The sequence below is a fragment of the Pseudorasbora parva genome, chromosome 22 (genome assembly GCF_024679245.1).
Source record: "Pseudorasbora parva isolate DD20220531a chromosome 22, ASM2467924v1, whole genome shotgun sequence".
In the NCBI taxonomy this organism is placed as follows: Eukaryota; Metazoa; Chordata; class Actinopteri; order Cypriniformes; family Gobionidae; genus Pseudorasbora; species Pseudorasbora parva.
Genome location: NC_090193.1, coordinates 11,423,438 through 11,439,236, shown reverse-complemented (window position 1 = coordinate 11,439,236; position 15,799 = coordinate 11,423,438). Strand labels below are relative to the sequence as shown.

General features: G+C 35.8%; 1 protein-coding gene across 4 annotated transcripts in view; it reads left to right on the top strand.

Moving 5' to 3' along the window:
- apc2 (APC regulator of WNT signaling pathway 2) overlaps positions 1–15,799 on the top strand; it is a 43,136-nt gene that overhangs the window by 17,009 nt on the left and 10,328 nt on the right. For all 4 annotated transcript variants that reach the window (XM_067432397.1, XM_067432396.1, XM_067432398.1 and 1 more), the window contains 6 exons: positions 1,259–1,349; positions 5,996–6,257; positions 7,580–7,688; positions 8,273–8,386; positions 8,767–8,862; positions 14,409–14,498. In XM_067432397.1, the coding sequence (XP_067288498.1) occupies positions 1,259–1,349; positions 5,996–6,257; positions 7,580–7,688; positions 8,273–8,386; positions 8,767–8,862; positions 14,409–14,498 (762 nt within the window). The remainder of the gene's footprint in view (positions 1–1,258; positions 1,350–5,995; positions 6,258–7,579; positions 7,689–8,272; positions 8,387–8,766; positions 8,863–14,408; positions 14,499–15,799) is intronic.

Below are 15,799 nucleotides of genomic sequence, written 5' to 3'. Positions count from 1 at the left end.
GATATTTTGTAATACAACTCTAATTGTATTCACCTTAAAGAAGAAAGTCCTATACACCTATGATAGCTTGAGGGTGAGTAAATCATGGGATAATTTCCATTTTTGGATGTACTATCTATTTAAGTGCTATATAAATAAACACGTCATGGCTTTACTAGTGTGACGAACTATATAGCTTGTGCAAACATATTCACTTTGCTTCTATGATCTGATGCTTTCTTAACACCTGTGTACTCGTTTTTGTTTTGTGTTTGAGAGGAAAGCGTGCAGCATATATTTACATGAATATCTAAACGCCCCTATCATTAGTGTGGGTGCCATCTGGATGTTTACTAACAGTATATCGCTGGTCATGTATTGCAAACTTCATTTTATTCCGAGTGAAGAATGAAAAATAAGTATATTGGGGCCCTTTAAAGGGTTAGTTCACACAAAAATGAAATGTATGTCTTTAATGACTCATGATTGGGTTAATGTCGTTCCACACCCGTAAGATTTTCGGAACACAGTTTAAGATATTTTATATTTAGTTCAGTTTTTTTAGTATGCACACTATACTGTCCATGTAAGAAAGGGAATAAAAACATCATCAAAGTAATCCATATGTGACATCAGTTAGTTAATTACAATCTCTTGAATATCAAAAATACATTTTGGTCCAAACATAACAAAAACTATAACTTTATTCAGCATTGTCTTCTCTTGCAGAAAGAGATTCTCTTCATTGTCTTCTCTTCCGCATTTGTTTTCAAACCTCAAATAAAGATTCAAACGGTCTTGAATCAGCGTATTGATTCATTTCAGCAGTTTGGCAGTTTGACACGCGATCCAAATCATGTAGGGTGAGTCATTAATGACATAAATTTCAATTTTGGGTAAACTAAACCTTTAAGAAGGGCATGAGATTAAGTAAATAATTACAGAATTTTTTTCATTGGGTTATCTTTCTCCCTATAATATAAATCTTAAAAATACATCTGATTCCTCTATTGAACCATTGATTCAACAACTGCTTTCATGAGATTATAGGTGATATTATTCAATATCCCATGATTGCACTGTGGCCCACATGCTGAGTGTAATCCTTAGCAAAGATGTTCACTCTCCACAGTCTGTTCTCTCCTCAAAGAGAGCGGATGCATGCATTCTGTGTGAGAGAAGCGTCTCTTTTTACTTTGTTTTTACTAAATTGGGCTACACTGGCAAACAATGGCTGCTCATTATTATTATTATTTTATTTATTTTTTTGCTATAATAGGAGGTTCTGAGGCAGCTGCAAAGTAAACTGGAGCAGGAGGCCGGAACGCTTGCCTCTTCAGGCAGAACTGATGTACTGGACCAGCTTAAAGGTACTGCATGGAATTTATACACTTATCTACATTGCAGTCACTGTTCAATTATCTGTAGAATTTGTCTTTTAACTGTAATATATTTATTTTTTATTCATCTGTTATTTATGTTTTTGATAAATATACACTATATGTTGCCTATTTGAATAGCTACCATAAAAATATCACATTTATACAGGAATTCCATTCAAACTTTATTTCCAGACTCAAGGTCTATTACAAAGGAAACATGCAACAACTAACACAAAATTACAAACAGTACAAAACATTTACAAAAGACAATTGTACAAGTACTTTATCATAGGTGATTGGTATCACACCACACTTTGCTTCTGATTAGACAACAGTATAATAATAACATTCTGTGAATTATCCAGCAGACACATACATTTATGCATCAAATTACTAATTCAAGCCATAAAAGGTTTTACTCTTGACATACAAAATAAATTACTTGCACTTCACCTTGGTTGTTTCAATATTATTCTCATACAATCATTATAGGCAACTTGAAGTTTACATCACTTTTTTTTTCTTAACCCTCAAGGGAGCAGTATAAAAGGAAGTACAATATGCTCTAAAAAGGTTCATCTTAACCTGATCTGAACACATACAATTTTCTCACCAACATATTCGATTGGCCATGTAACATTCGGCGCAGCCTATACATATCATCACTCATTTCATCATTAACAATATGCCCCAAATATTTTGTTTCTGTGCATACATTGCAACATGGCAACACTCTGTTTTGCGCTATATTGCACATCATATCTAATACCATAGATAGAACATACATTTAGCAGCTGTTAAAAACCAGCACTGAATTTAATGTCTTTCTTGAACACGATGGGTTAAATAATTAGTTAATGCTTTTGGGAGCAATAAACCTCCACCAAGCATGTCCTGTAAATGCAGATCAGAACTGCACAACAGGCTGAATTCTGTAACATCCCTCTAAAAGATTTCAGTTTTTTAAACTGTTATTGGGATTTCTGGTGTGAATCTCTCTGGAGATCATACTACAGCGTCTCTGTCAAGGTTTATTGTCTTCTGTTGAAGCCATTCTGCTTTTGTTTTGGGTCATTGAGGGTGTGTTTAATATGGATGTGAAAATGTATCTTTTTTTTAAAGCAGACCATATTTGTCTGTCTAAAATTTCAACTAAATATCCAAATAAATATAATTATTAAACTAAATTAACTATATCAACTAAATTACTGATATGCCCATATTGTGGCTATATGATAATTGAAATAAGCTAGATGACATCAAATCAAGTTACCTTTATTTATATAGCGCTTTTTACAAGTCCAGTTGTTTCAAAGGAGTTTCCCAGTGTTAACAGGAAGATAGTGTAACAGAATTTGATTTGGCTGTACAGCCGCTCTGGGAAAAGCGGTGATGTTATCCAGCTAATTTCAATTATCATAAAGTGTCAATGCAGGCAGATCAGTAATATAGTTGCAATTTAAGTGTCCCCAACTGAGCAAGCCAAAAGCCAAAGGCGACGGTGGCAAGAAACCAAAACTCCTTCATGGCCAGAATGGAGAAAAAACTTTGGGAGAACTTGCCAGTTCTCTGGCCGACGAACAAACAGTGTATGATTATAATTCTGGCAATATTACAGGTCTTAAGTCATATTAGGTAAATAGATATTCATAAGATTATTATGAAGATTGGACTTATATTAGTGTAGATGCCATTCTTCTTATGATGTATCGAGTACATCAGTAGTTATGGGAAGTGTTCCTGCTGCAGCCTAACAATCACTGACTGATTTGAATAATAGAAATTAATAATATTTTTGTGTATTTCATAGTAAAGAGATTTTCCTGTTGACACTATGAAGCTGCTTTGAAACAATCACCATCATAAAAGGCGCTATATAAATTAAGTTGACTTGACCTGATTTTTACTTGTTTAAAATATACATATAAAAAAATAGTTATTTTTTCTACCTAATTAACAAGTTATGTTAAATGGCTTCCCTGGGTTAAACGGTATGTGACAAGCTGTTATTGACATGTTTCCATGGTTTAAATACTGGTTGAGCAATTACATGAGAAATGAGACATGATACATTTCATTAAGTTATACTGTATCTTTCATTATACCTTCAGATGTTTATTCATAATTTGGTGGTATATAACTAATAGTAAAGAGAAGATGATTGGTTCACATGTGCTCTTCTTATATATATATATATATATATATATATATATATATATATATATATATATATATATATATATATATATATATATATATATATATATATATATATATATATATATATATATATATATATGAAACTAATAGTAGTAAGAATAATAATAGATACCATAATGCACCATTTCTACAGTGTAAGTAAAGTATGTGGTGCATTTTTATAGGGTGGTGCTGTGTGGACTGAAAAGCTTGTACCGATGTGTAGCACAGGTTGCCTTGACACTTCAGTTTAAATGATCAGAGCTGTTTAGCCTGGTTTCAGCTTCTTTCTCCACAGAGCCTTTAATGTTCACATATCATGTTCCGCTTGAATTAAATTCAAATTGATCAAATGAATGGCACTGATTATCACTTGGCGAAAGTATCCAGTGAGTTTGCCTGCACTGTTTGTAAGACGGACCAGCTGCTCTTGCGCTGTGACTGCAGGATGTGCACAGTTTAATCAGGAACTGCCAAGTAGGTTTCATCATTTGGCTTTATATGAGGAGGTGTGGTGAAGTTTTGGCGAGTGCCCCACCAGGAAAAATCGAGGTGCTCAAGATGGCAAGTCAATCCTTACCTTGGGGTTTCAGCCCCACCTAGCTCTTATGTTAATCCGGTCCTGTGTACAAAACTACAGCAACAGAAATGTACATAGTCATTTAATTAGAGTAAATTGTAAAAATCCTGTATATTCATCTAATTGACAAATTGTACAAAATGTGTACAAATGTTAGGTAGCCTAATACAGGGGGGCCAAGTTCTCCCCCTTAAAATGATGAGAGAGGCCTATTTCATCATAGAAGGTTATTTTCATCATAGGTGTACACTTCAACTATGAGAGACAGAATGAGAAAATAAATCCAGAAAATCACATTGTCTGATTTTTCAAGAATTTATTAGCAGATTAGGGTGGAAAATAAATATTTGGTACTGACCAAACTGGTACTGAGCAACTAAAGTTCATCTCAATACTTTGTTATATAGTCTTTTTTTGGCAATGACAGAGGTCAAACATTTTCTGTAAGTCGCCACAAGTTTTTTTTACACACTGTTGCTGGTAGTTTGGCCCATTCCTCCATGCAGATCTCCGCTGGACCAGTGATGTTTTGGGGCTATCGCTGGGCAACACAGATTTTCAACTCCCTCCAAAGATTCTATATGGTGTTAAGATCTGGAGACTGGCTAGGCTACTCCAGGACCTTGAAAAACTTCTTACGAAGCCACTCCTTCATTGCCAGGGCGATGTGTTTGGGATCATTTCTTTTTACTCAAAATCTCATGCGACATGACCCCATTCATTCTTTCCTTTACACAGTAAAATCCTGGTCCTTTTGCAGAAAAACAGCCACAAAGCATGATTTTTCCACCCCCATGCTTCACAGTAGTGTTCTTTTGATGCAACTCAGCATTCTTTCTCCTCCAAACACAACAAGTTGAGTTTTTACCAAAAAGTGATATATGACATTCTCCCAATCCTTTTCTGGATCATCCAAATGTTCTCTAGCAAACTTCAGACTGGCCCGGATATGTACTGCCTTAAGCAGGAGGACACGTATGGCTCTGCATGATTTGAGTCCCTGGCAGTGTAGTGTGCTACTGATGGTAACCTTTGTTACTTTGGTCACAGCTCTTTGCAGGTCATTCACTACATCCCACTGTGTGATTTTGGGATTTTTCAGATCGAGGGAGAATATCAGTGGTATTGTATGTCTTCCATTTTCTAATAATTGCTCCCACAGTTAATTTCTTCACACCAAGCTGCTTACTTATTGCAGATTTAGTCTTCTCAGCCTGGTGCAGGTCTACAATTTTGTTTCTGGTGTCCTTTGACAGCTTTTTGGTCTTGGCCATAGTGGAGTTTGAAGTCTGACTGTTTGAGCTTATGGACAGGTGTCTTCTATACTGATAACGAGTTCAAACATTAATACAGGTAAAGTGTGTCGGATGGAGGAGCATCTTAAAGAAGAAGTTACAGGTCTGTGAGAGCCAGAAATCTTGCTGGGTGACCAAATACTTATTTTCCACCATATTTTGCATTTTATTTTATTTTTAAATAAGACAATATGATTTACTGGATCTCATAGTTGAAGTGTACCTATGATGAAAATGATCTCATCTCTCATATTTTTAAGTTGGAGAACTTGCACAATTGGTGGCTGACTAAATACTTTTTTGCTGCACTGTATATAAGAGCAATATAAGTTTTTCATTACAAATACCATAGTTTTTATAATACCATAGTTTGTATAATATTATTTATAGTAATATTATTAGTATTACCATTGTAACCGTTGTCGTTATAGAAATCATAAAACCGTAGTAATAAGGGGCGTTTTGTCATGATATTACGTTAAACTCTGGATTGTGTCCAAGAAGACCACACACAACAATAAAAATACCAAAAAACAAAAAAAATATTTTTGCTTTTACAGAGCTGCATATGGACTTGACCAACTATTACGAGCTAAAGTATCAGCCTCACAACCTGCGTGTTTTTCCGGAGATGATGGCTAGCCAAGTAGGGGAAGGTGAGGAGAGGCTGAGCATCAGCAGAGCCAGGAGTCCTGTATGTCCTCCGTCCCGCCAGTCTTCATCTGCATCTGGAGAGGGTACAGCCATGCACCCCGGACACCCTCATCAGGCTGGAGAATTCCGTGTCACTGCGCAGCACTTAGAGGAACTCTCTAAAGAGAGGTGAGATCATCACATCTAAACGCTTATCATGGCTTAACCAAAATTTTATTTTCCTTAGTCTCCTTTAAAAGCCAGTGGCATTTAGTTTAGGTCACATCTACGATCCATAATAATTACTTGCTATTGCTAATCAAAATTAGGTGGTAATACAGGAAATTATAGATGCTCTCATTCTAGAGAGCATTTAACTGGATTACAGGTTGGATTCAACCATGAATGCAAGATTCTACATGAATATAAGAAAGATATTTCACTGGCCACTTTATTAGGTACACCCAGCTGGACCCGCTTTTGCCTTCAGAACTCCCTTAATTCGTTGTGGCGTATGTTCAACAATTTTCTGAAAATATTCCTCAGAGATTGTGGTCCATATTAACATGATAACATCATGCAGTTATTGCAGATTTGTGGGTTACACATTCTTATGTGAATCTTCTGTTCTATAACATCCAAAAGGTGCTCTTTGGGATTGAGATCTGATAACTGTGGAGGCCGTTAGAGAATAGGAATTCATTGTTATGTTCAAGAAACTAGCTTGAGATGATCTAAGCTTTGATAAATGGCTCTTTATCCTGCAGTAAGTATCCATCAGAAAATGGGTACGTTATGATCATAAAGGGAGGGACAAAAGGGCCCAAAGTGTGGCAAGAAAATATGCCCACACCATTACCCCACAAGCAACATGAACTATTGATATCATGGATCCATGCTTTCATATTTTTTTTAACACAAAATTCTGCCCCTACCATCTGAATGTCACAGCAAAAATCAAGACTTATCAGACTTGCCAGCGGAAAAAAAATTCCAATCTTCTATTGTCCAGGTTTGGTTAACCATAGTTATGTACCAGTAGATCTGCAGGTTCTAAAAAAAATACTCACACCAGCCCTTGTGGCACCAACAACCATGACATTTTAAGGTCTCCTAAATCTTTAATCAGATCTTCTCTTTAATCAGATCATCTTCACCACGTCTCTCTGCCTTAATGCATTGAGTTGCTGCCATGTTATTGGCTGATTAGATATTAACAAGCAGTTGAATAGGTGTGCCTAATAAAGTGAGGTTAACTTCTAAAATACTCAGGGAAGGAGCAAACAACATATTATATATACCAATGTGTTTTCCAAATGTTTTGCTATTAAAAAAACAAAAAAAAAAACATGCAGGAACATGACATTCTGTTAAACTAATTCAACTATTAGCTATGGCCTAATTCATTTAAATTCACACTCATGAAAGTGATTCAGTTATTAAAATCAGATTTTTTTTTCTCAACCCAGGTTGAGTTCACTAATTTACAGAATGTGTTTTATTTGTTGTAGGTCCATGTTGCTGAGCGAAATAGAGAAAGAGGAGAGAGAGCGGCGATGGTATTACTCACAGCTGCAGGGTTTGTCTCAGAGACTGGCTGAACTGCCACGGCTTGATACGGTAAGCAGCCTAAACAACTTCCATCCCAGTGTTTCACTAATAGGACTGTGTGCATCTGTAGCCAAAAATGAGGTCACTTGGTTTTGCTGCTAATGACCACATACTGTCCTCCATGTTGATTTTTTTGAGTCAGGTAATGGCCTTGTCTAGTTTGAAATAACAGCTATGATTCTTAAAGGAATAATTCAGCCAAAAATAAAAAAATTGTTAGTGTTATATATGCTACATGTTTGAATTAGTAGTAATAACAGTAAATGATGCATAATCTCATGCATATAACTCTAAACCAAAACCAAGTCTAGCTGTAATTATATAGTAAGTACATGTTGTTAATAATGATAATATTATGCATATTATTCTGTATCAAGGACACCTTAAAATAAAGTATAACTGAAAACTCTCTTTTTTCCATTAATTACAATTGAGAAATTTCATCAAAATGTTTAGCTTTTTTATACAATAGAATAGTATATAATAGTTTGTTTTCTTTAATATCTCTAGAAGTGTGTTCTTGTTCTTTGAATGGCGAACACTGGTATGTGTACGGTACAAATTAAATCTATGAATTTTTTTGTGCTACACAGTTCTCCTTGCAGGTGGATTTTATCCGTCAGCAGCTGGAGTTTGAAGCTCAGCAATTGCATTCTGTGATGGAGGAACGTTTCGGCACCAGTGATGAGATGGTTCAGAGAACACAAGTAAGAACAGATTATAGATTAAATGCCACATTTTCATCTACAAAGATCCAGCTGTAAATCCAGCTTAAGTGTCACGTGTCAGTCACAATCACGTTACGCTTTTATCAACTGCAAATCTAACTGTTTATGTTGTGTTCTTCATGCTGGTGTCCCAAACCAGTCTTGTTAATCTCCCTAACCAGAAAGATATCCTTGATCAACCAGCTTTTTTAGAAAAACCTTTTTGGATGAACTGTATGGCTAACCTGGGATTTGAAACAGAGATATTATGATGTATATTATGATGGTGTATGAAAACATGCCTTCAAAGTAGCACTATCAGATTATTAGAAGGTTGCAAATATTGTATCATTAATTATGGTATGTGTTTCTATGTACAGATCCGTGTTGCTCGGTTGGAACAGCTGGAGAAAGAGCTTAATGAGGCACAAAGCTCGCGTGGTCCTCAAGAGAAGAATACTCTACCAGAGACACAGGTGACACCCCTGAATCAAAGAACTCCACCCCATATACACTATATTGCCAAAAGTATTGGGTCAGCACTCCAAATAATTTAATTTAGGTGTTCAAATCACTTCCATGACTACAGGTGTATAAAATCAAGCACCTAGGCACGCCTCTACAAACATTTGTGAAAGAATGGGTCAAAGTTGAAGCAATTGGGAACAACAGCAACTCAGCCACCTAGTGTTAAGCCACGTAAAATTACAGAGCGAGGTCAGCCCATGCTGAGAAACACGGAGTTTGAGCTCGCTCCAAAGATTCTCTATTGGGTTTAGGTCTGGAGACTGGCTAGGCCACGCCAGAACCTTGATATGCTTCTTACACAGGCACTCCTTGGTTATCCTGGCTGTGTGCTTCGGGTCATTGTCATGTTGGAAGTCCTAGCCTTGACCCATCTTCAATGCTCTAACTGAGGGAAGGAGGTTGTTCCCCAAAATCTTGCAATACAATGACCCTGATCATCCTCTCCTTTATACAGTGCAGTCGCCCTGTCCCATATGCAGAAAAACACCCCCAAAGCATGATGCTACCCATGCTTCACAGTAGGGATGGTGTTCTTGGGATGGTACTCATCATTCTTCTTTCTCTAAACACGTTTATTGGAATTATGACCAAAAAGTTATATTTTGGTTTCATCTGACCACATGACTTTCTCCCATGACTTCTCTGGATCATCCAAATGGTCATTGGCAAACTTAAGACGGGCCTGGGCATGTGCTGGTTTAAGCAGAGGAACCTTCCATGCCATGCATGATTTCAAACCATGACGTCTTAGTGTATTACCAACAGTAACCTTGGAAACGGTGGTCCCAGCTCTTTTCAGGTTATTGACAAGCTCCTCCCGTGTAGTTCTGGGCTGATTTCTCACCTTTCTTAGGATCATTGAGACCCCACGAGGTGAGATCTTGCATGGAGCCCCAGTCCGAGTAAGATTGACAGTCATGTTTAGCTTCTTCCATTTTCTAATGATTGCTCTAACAGTGGACCTTTTTTTAACAAGCTGCTTGGCAATTTCCCGTAGCCCTTTCCAGCCTTGTGGAGGTACAAAATTTAGTCTCTAGTGGACAGCTCTTTGGTCTTTGGCCATGTTAGTAGTTGGATTCTTACTGATTGTATGGGGTGGACAGGTGTCTTTATGCAGCTAATGACCTCAAACAGCTGCATCTAATGGAGAGTGGAGGTGGATATTTTAAAGCCAGACTAACAGGTCTTTGAGGGTCAGAATTCTAGCTGATAGACAGGTGTTCAAATACTTATTTGCAGCTGTATCATACGAATAAATAGTTAAAAAAAAAATAGATATATTGTGATTTCTGGATTTTTTTTTAGATTATGTCTCTCACAGTGGACATATAGCCGCGTTTCCACCACAGGAACTTTACCCAGGAACCAGGAACTTTGGGGTGGTACTCGGTGTGTTTAGACCGCAGGAACCAGGGTCTAAATGAAGTTCCGGGTAAATATTTCCCCCTCCAAACGGCCCTGCTCGCGAGGTAGTACTTTTTCAAAGTTCAGGAACTTTCAAGGGCGGGACTTAGGCGCTGAACATGCTGATTGGTTGAGCTCACGCAGCATTTTAGTTCAACCGGCATTTTTAAAAGTCTTTTGCGAGGTTCGGTCTACGTTCAGTAAATATCAGTCTTGCTCTCTGTCTGATGGTGCGTCTCAGCCGTCTCACGTGCAATGTCTGTAATAGCTGATAATAATATACATTGTCATTTTAAATCTAGCTTTATAAGCTTTCTAAATATGCTGCATGCTGCTGTATCTGCATATTAGTGCTCTTTTCTGTCGTTGTTAATTACCTCTTAAGTAAACCTATACATAACCAGCAAAAGCAGCACAGCTTGAATCTCTTCCATACTCGTTATTCATTTTTTACAGTCTATTTTTCACCATGTAAACGACCTGACCGATTACTTTTAAGTGTGCGTCCTTACATGACGCGACAGCGTGCACCGCACTCATGTTGACAAGAGAAGGAAAGCAATTTTTTCTGAGGGGTAGGCTAAACTTTTTATTTCGTAAGCTATGAAGATAATGTTGGAATAATGACACGGCGTATATTGCCCCAGACAGTTTTTACTTTAACTGCGCCTGACAGAAGAATTATTTTTTTCGGAGATGATTATTACACTTTACAACAAATAAATAGCTTATATAATACTGTATTAGTCCTGGTGGCCGTTAAGAGTTGCTATGGCTACAGTTAACACATTCCAGCTGCTGGAGAAAACAGCGTTGACATTTTTGATGCGGCAGACAAACTGCATGTCACAAAATGATTGTGATTGAAAGTCATCACATGTAAACACCAGATCGGTTTAGATAACGTCTCATGTAAACAGTCCACTAAATCTTTCAATCGGTACACGCAAAAATGATTACTGTCCGTCACTGACTTGGAGGAGCAGTCGAGCAGTCCTACATCACTGGACTAATTTGCCTAATCTTCACGGAACTTTAGATCGCGGTGTAAACGCAGACAGTTGCAGGTCTGGGGGGGAGAAAAGTTCCTGTAAAAAAGCTCCTGGTACAAATTGTTCCGGGTAATTTTGGTGGAAACGGGGCTTATGATGACAATTTCAGACCCCTCCATGACTTGGAGAACTTGCAAACTAGCAGTGTGTTCAAATACTTATTTTCCTCACTGTACTATTTTTTTTTTATAATAGTTCAGTGAAGAGAGGAACTTTTCATGGTCACACTAGAAAGAAATGGCACTTTACTTCCTTTAAATTATTAATGTATTAAATTAATTAAATTATTTGGTCAAATTAAAATTCTACAAATACATTTCTGCACTATTTGTTTTATCTTTCAGTACAGTAGTGGCATTTTCAGTAAACAATTTATAGATGCTGTAAACTACAGAGAGGTTGTCATCACCAGGAGCAACCACAGAGAACAGTGTTGACTGTACCAATGTGCTGGAAAAGTCAGATTAAAAATGTGACATTAAGAGCTATAAAGTTGAATATATATATATATATATATATATATATATATATATATATATATATATATATATATATATATATATATATATATAATATATATATATATATATATATATATATATATACAAGCCATAATTTATAAATTACATTATATAACAGGGCTAAACATAAAAAATATCAGTTGCTCATTTTAAATAATGATTCAGAAATATATTTCCACAGTATTGTAGCATGACTGCTCTTTTACATCAAATATGATATTTAATATTTATGGGTAATTCAGAGTTTTAATGCTGCCAATATGATATAGGTTTGATGTAGATATGGTATTTCACTAATTGCTAGTACTCGTCACATGAAAATTGGAGGTGTCATTCTTCTTGGATTGTAATTTTTTTTACCGCACAGCTCACCTGGCCCTGTCTGACAGCACCAACTGGCACTGAATGTTGCTATGCAGAAGACAGAGTATGCCCTCTGCAAGCTGCCTACTATTGGCTGCTCAGTAACTGGGATGCTTGGCAAGTGTTACGCTGTAATTTGGAGCATAGCTCTCTGAGACCAAGGGATTCCCACCGCAGCACAGTCATCTGTCTGCTCAACACTGCACCAGACTGACAATGAGCTCTTGAGAACTACCTAGTGTTTAATAATGCTGAGAAATATAAAATTATAAAGTCATGATATATTGAAACCTGGCCAAACTTGACATTTATTTGTGTGCAATGAGCAATGAGTAAAGCTGTTATTATTGCTCTACACTGCACTTTTGTAACTCATTCTGCATATTTACTATTTTGCACATTTTAGAATAATAGTAACGTCATCAAAACTAAGAATTCACGTGGAAGTATGTAGATTATGCAGTGAACAAAACAGCTCAGCAAATCAATGCTAAGAAAAAAAAAATTATGTTAGGCACCATATTGTCTAAATTACAGCTTTGCACACTGGACATTCTCTTAACCGTCACAAGGTACATCCTGGGATGCTTTTTAAACACTATTGAATGTATATTTTACTTTCAGCTTTTCTGAGAGTCTATTTTAGCTTATGATACTCTAAGGCTATAGAATACATATACTTTCTACCTAAAATAAGCAATAAAATGCAAACTAACATGACCAATTAAGGATACTAAGAATTATTTTCAAGCATAAACATAACACTTTTGAAGTAAAAACAGTAATTTATATAGTAAAGCCTAAACTTAAATACAATTATACAATTTTACAATATTTTTGATTAGTTTTATTTATCCTGATTGTTTTAATTTTATGTTTTTTTGTTAAGTCATGTTACAATATTGTTTTAAACTGCTTATTTACAATGGTTAATAGCTTAACTGTTTTCATTGTTTGTTTTTTAATGTTTTTTTTTATTGTATAAAATCCAGACCAAAAATCCTAATAATCAAAATAAATCATAATGATTATTAAGGTTAATAATAATGACTCCACAACAACAAAAACATTAACATTATTGTCCCTGTTTTTCAACTAAAATACAACAACAAATGAGATTTTAGTGATATTTTGACCACTGAAATAGGAAATGTCCCCAGTTTCCATTTCAGAATTATGGTCACTGTTTTCACTACATTAGTTTGAATCACTAAATTTAGTGATGATAAATATTTGCAATAAATTTAGTCATGGATTATTATCATCTAAAATGTTCAAAATAGTTTAATTTTTTCAAATGTTTAAATTTTGTATGTGTTTATCTGTTCAAAAGTTTAATAAACCAGAAACAGATGGCAGTGCTGTCTTTTTTTATTTATTTTTTTTTACCAAAAATACTTTTCGGTGGTTAGGGGTACTTGGCTGAAAAAATATTTCACAGGGGGTACGTCACTAAAAAAAGGTTGGAATAATAGTTATACTAAGCAATATCTGAAACTTTGTATTTTAAGCACTTCCTGTGTTTGCCTCTTTTTGATTAATCAATTGCTGTATTTTTTTTGTAATTTGCTTTGGATAAAAGTGTCTGCAAAATGAATAAATGTAAATGTTTTCGTTGTTGTTGTTAAACTACTTAAATTACAAGCTACAAAAGTATATTATGAAAGTTCTAAAAGATAATTTGAGCTATACCAGTATCCCTTTACGCAGTCTAGTTGTCAAGAGTTTGTATTTGTAGCACTGGTGCCAACCGTTGCTATAGTGATGGGTTTGAGCATGCAAGAATGAATCAAGTGCTTTGGCACTGGTGGGGATTCACTCTCCACATGCAGATGGTGTACAAATGGTCAATCAAACAGAAACAGATTTTAAACACTATGTGTGTGTACATATATATATATATATATATATATATATATATATATATATATATATATATATATATATATATACATACTGTAAACTGATAGCTTCAAAAGGTACTTGGTAAGAATATAAACCCAATAAATATGTGTAGATCATTCTTACTATATCACAGATTTACTTTGCTGCTTTAATAAATATGAATGTGTTAAGTCAGACATATAGTGCAAACCAAATAACCTACTGTAAAAAATGCGAACAAATAACAATCCATACTCTCTGTGTTCACAGAGCACCGAGTGCCTCTCAAAAGCATCTGTCCCTGATATGGATACTGGAAATGCTGGTAATGTGGATGCTCCTGGAGAAGCAGGGAGCAAAGTAAGACCATTGTTGTTTGTTTGCTGTTGTTTTTTTGCTTTGTTTTTAAATAAAAACATAAATTAGCATAAAAAATCCCAGAAGAATCTTAGGAACTGTAAAGAAGCTTACAGTGCGTTTCAGAATGTAAAATTTTTACTAAAGGGCAATATTTGCCTTTCTGTAAATGTAAACATACTTGTATATACTTGTAAATTTGAACACTTATGGTTACAGCATGGTGGCTCAGTTGGTAGCACTGTGGCCTCACAGAAGGATAGGTGAATTGGAGACATTAAAGGCCCAATTTCAACGATCTAAGCGCATGGTCTAAAGTGCATGGCGCAAGCGCACTTATGGCATGTCCGAGTCCACTTTTGCTAGTTTAACGACAGGAAAAATGGTCGGCGTGTCCGACGCATGCTCTAAAAGGGTTGTCTTTATTCACTTAATGATTGATGGGTGTGTTTTGGATGTAACGTGCAATAAACCAATCAGAGGCTCATCTCCCATTCCCTTTAAAAGCTAGTTGCACTTGCACTATGACAGATTCGCTATTTACATGGAAGAATTTAGACACCCTCAACCTGATGAGTCAGTTTAATATATAAACATATTTTTATTTTCACAATTGGTTAAATAAGTTGCCACTTTCATTTGTCATTACTGCAAATAGGTAATTCTGATACAGGCAATGACTATCCATTATAACATATAGGCATTTTTATCTTTATGTACACAATAATAATATTTTACATTGCAATACTTTTATTTTACTGTTTAATAATGTGTGTGTGCTGCTGCGAATCCCTGTGTGTGTAATAAGCAGAGTGTACGTGCGTTTTGCACCGGCCCATAGGCGCCTATTACTAAATAAAACAGAATTTGCGATATAGACTTTTGCCGTTTTTTGTTTTCAATAAATTTGCAAAGATTTCAAACAAACGTCTCTCACATTGTCATTATGGGGTATTGTTTGTAGAATTGAGGAAAATGTGGAAAAAGTGGAACTGCTGTGAATACTTTCCGGATGCACTGGACATTAAACAATCTGTAAAAGACAAAGCAATAGTGCCCCAGGGTGAACAAAAAAATGTGTTACTCACACTTGTGTGTTGTGGCAATACTGTCGGATCCATTATTGTTGGCACTGCATCATCTTTCATTTTCAAACTCTCTGAAAAGTCTGCATCAAACTGTGTCTTGATTACAAAAGTAAGCCTCAGTAAAATGAAGTGAACAAACGAACATGCATGAATTGGTGTCCGGGGCTAAAGAGGCAATGATGAAGAAGTAGGCACTGATTAGCTTTCATCACACTA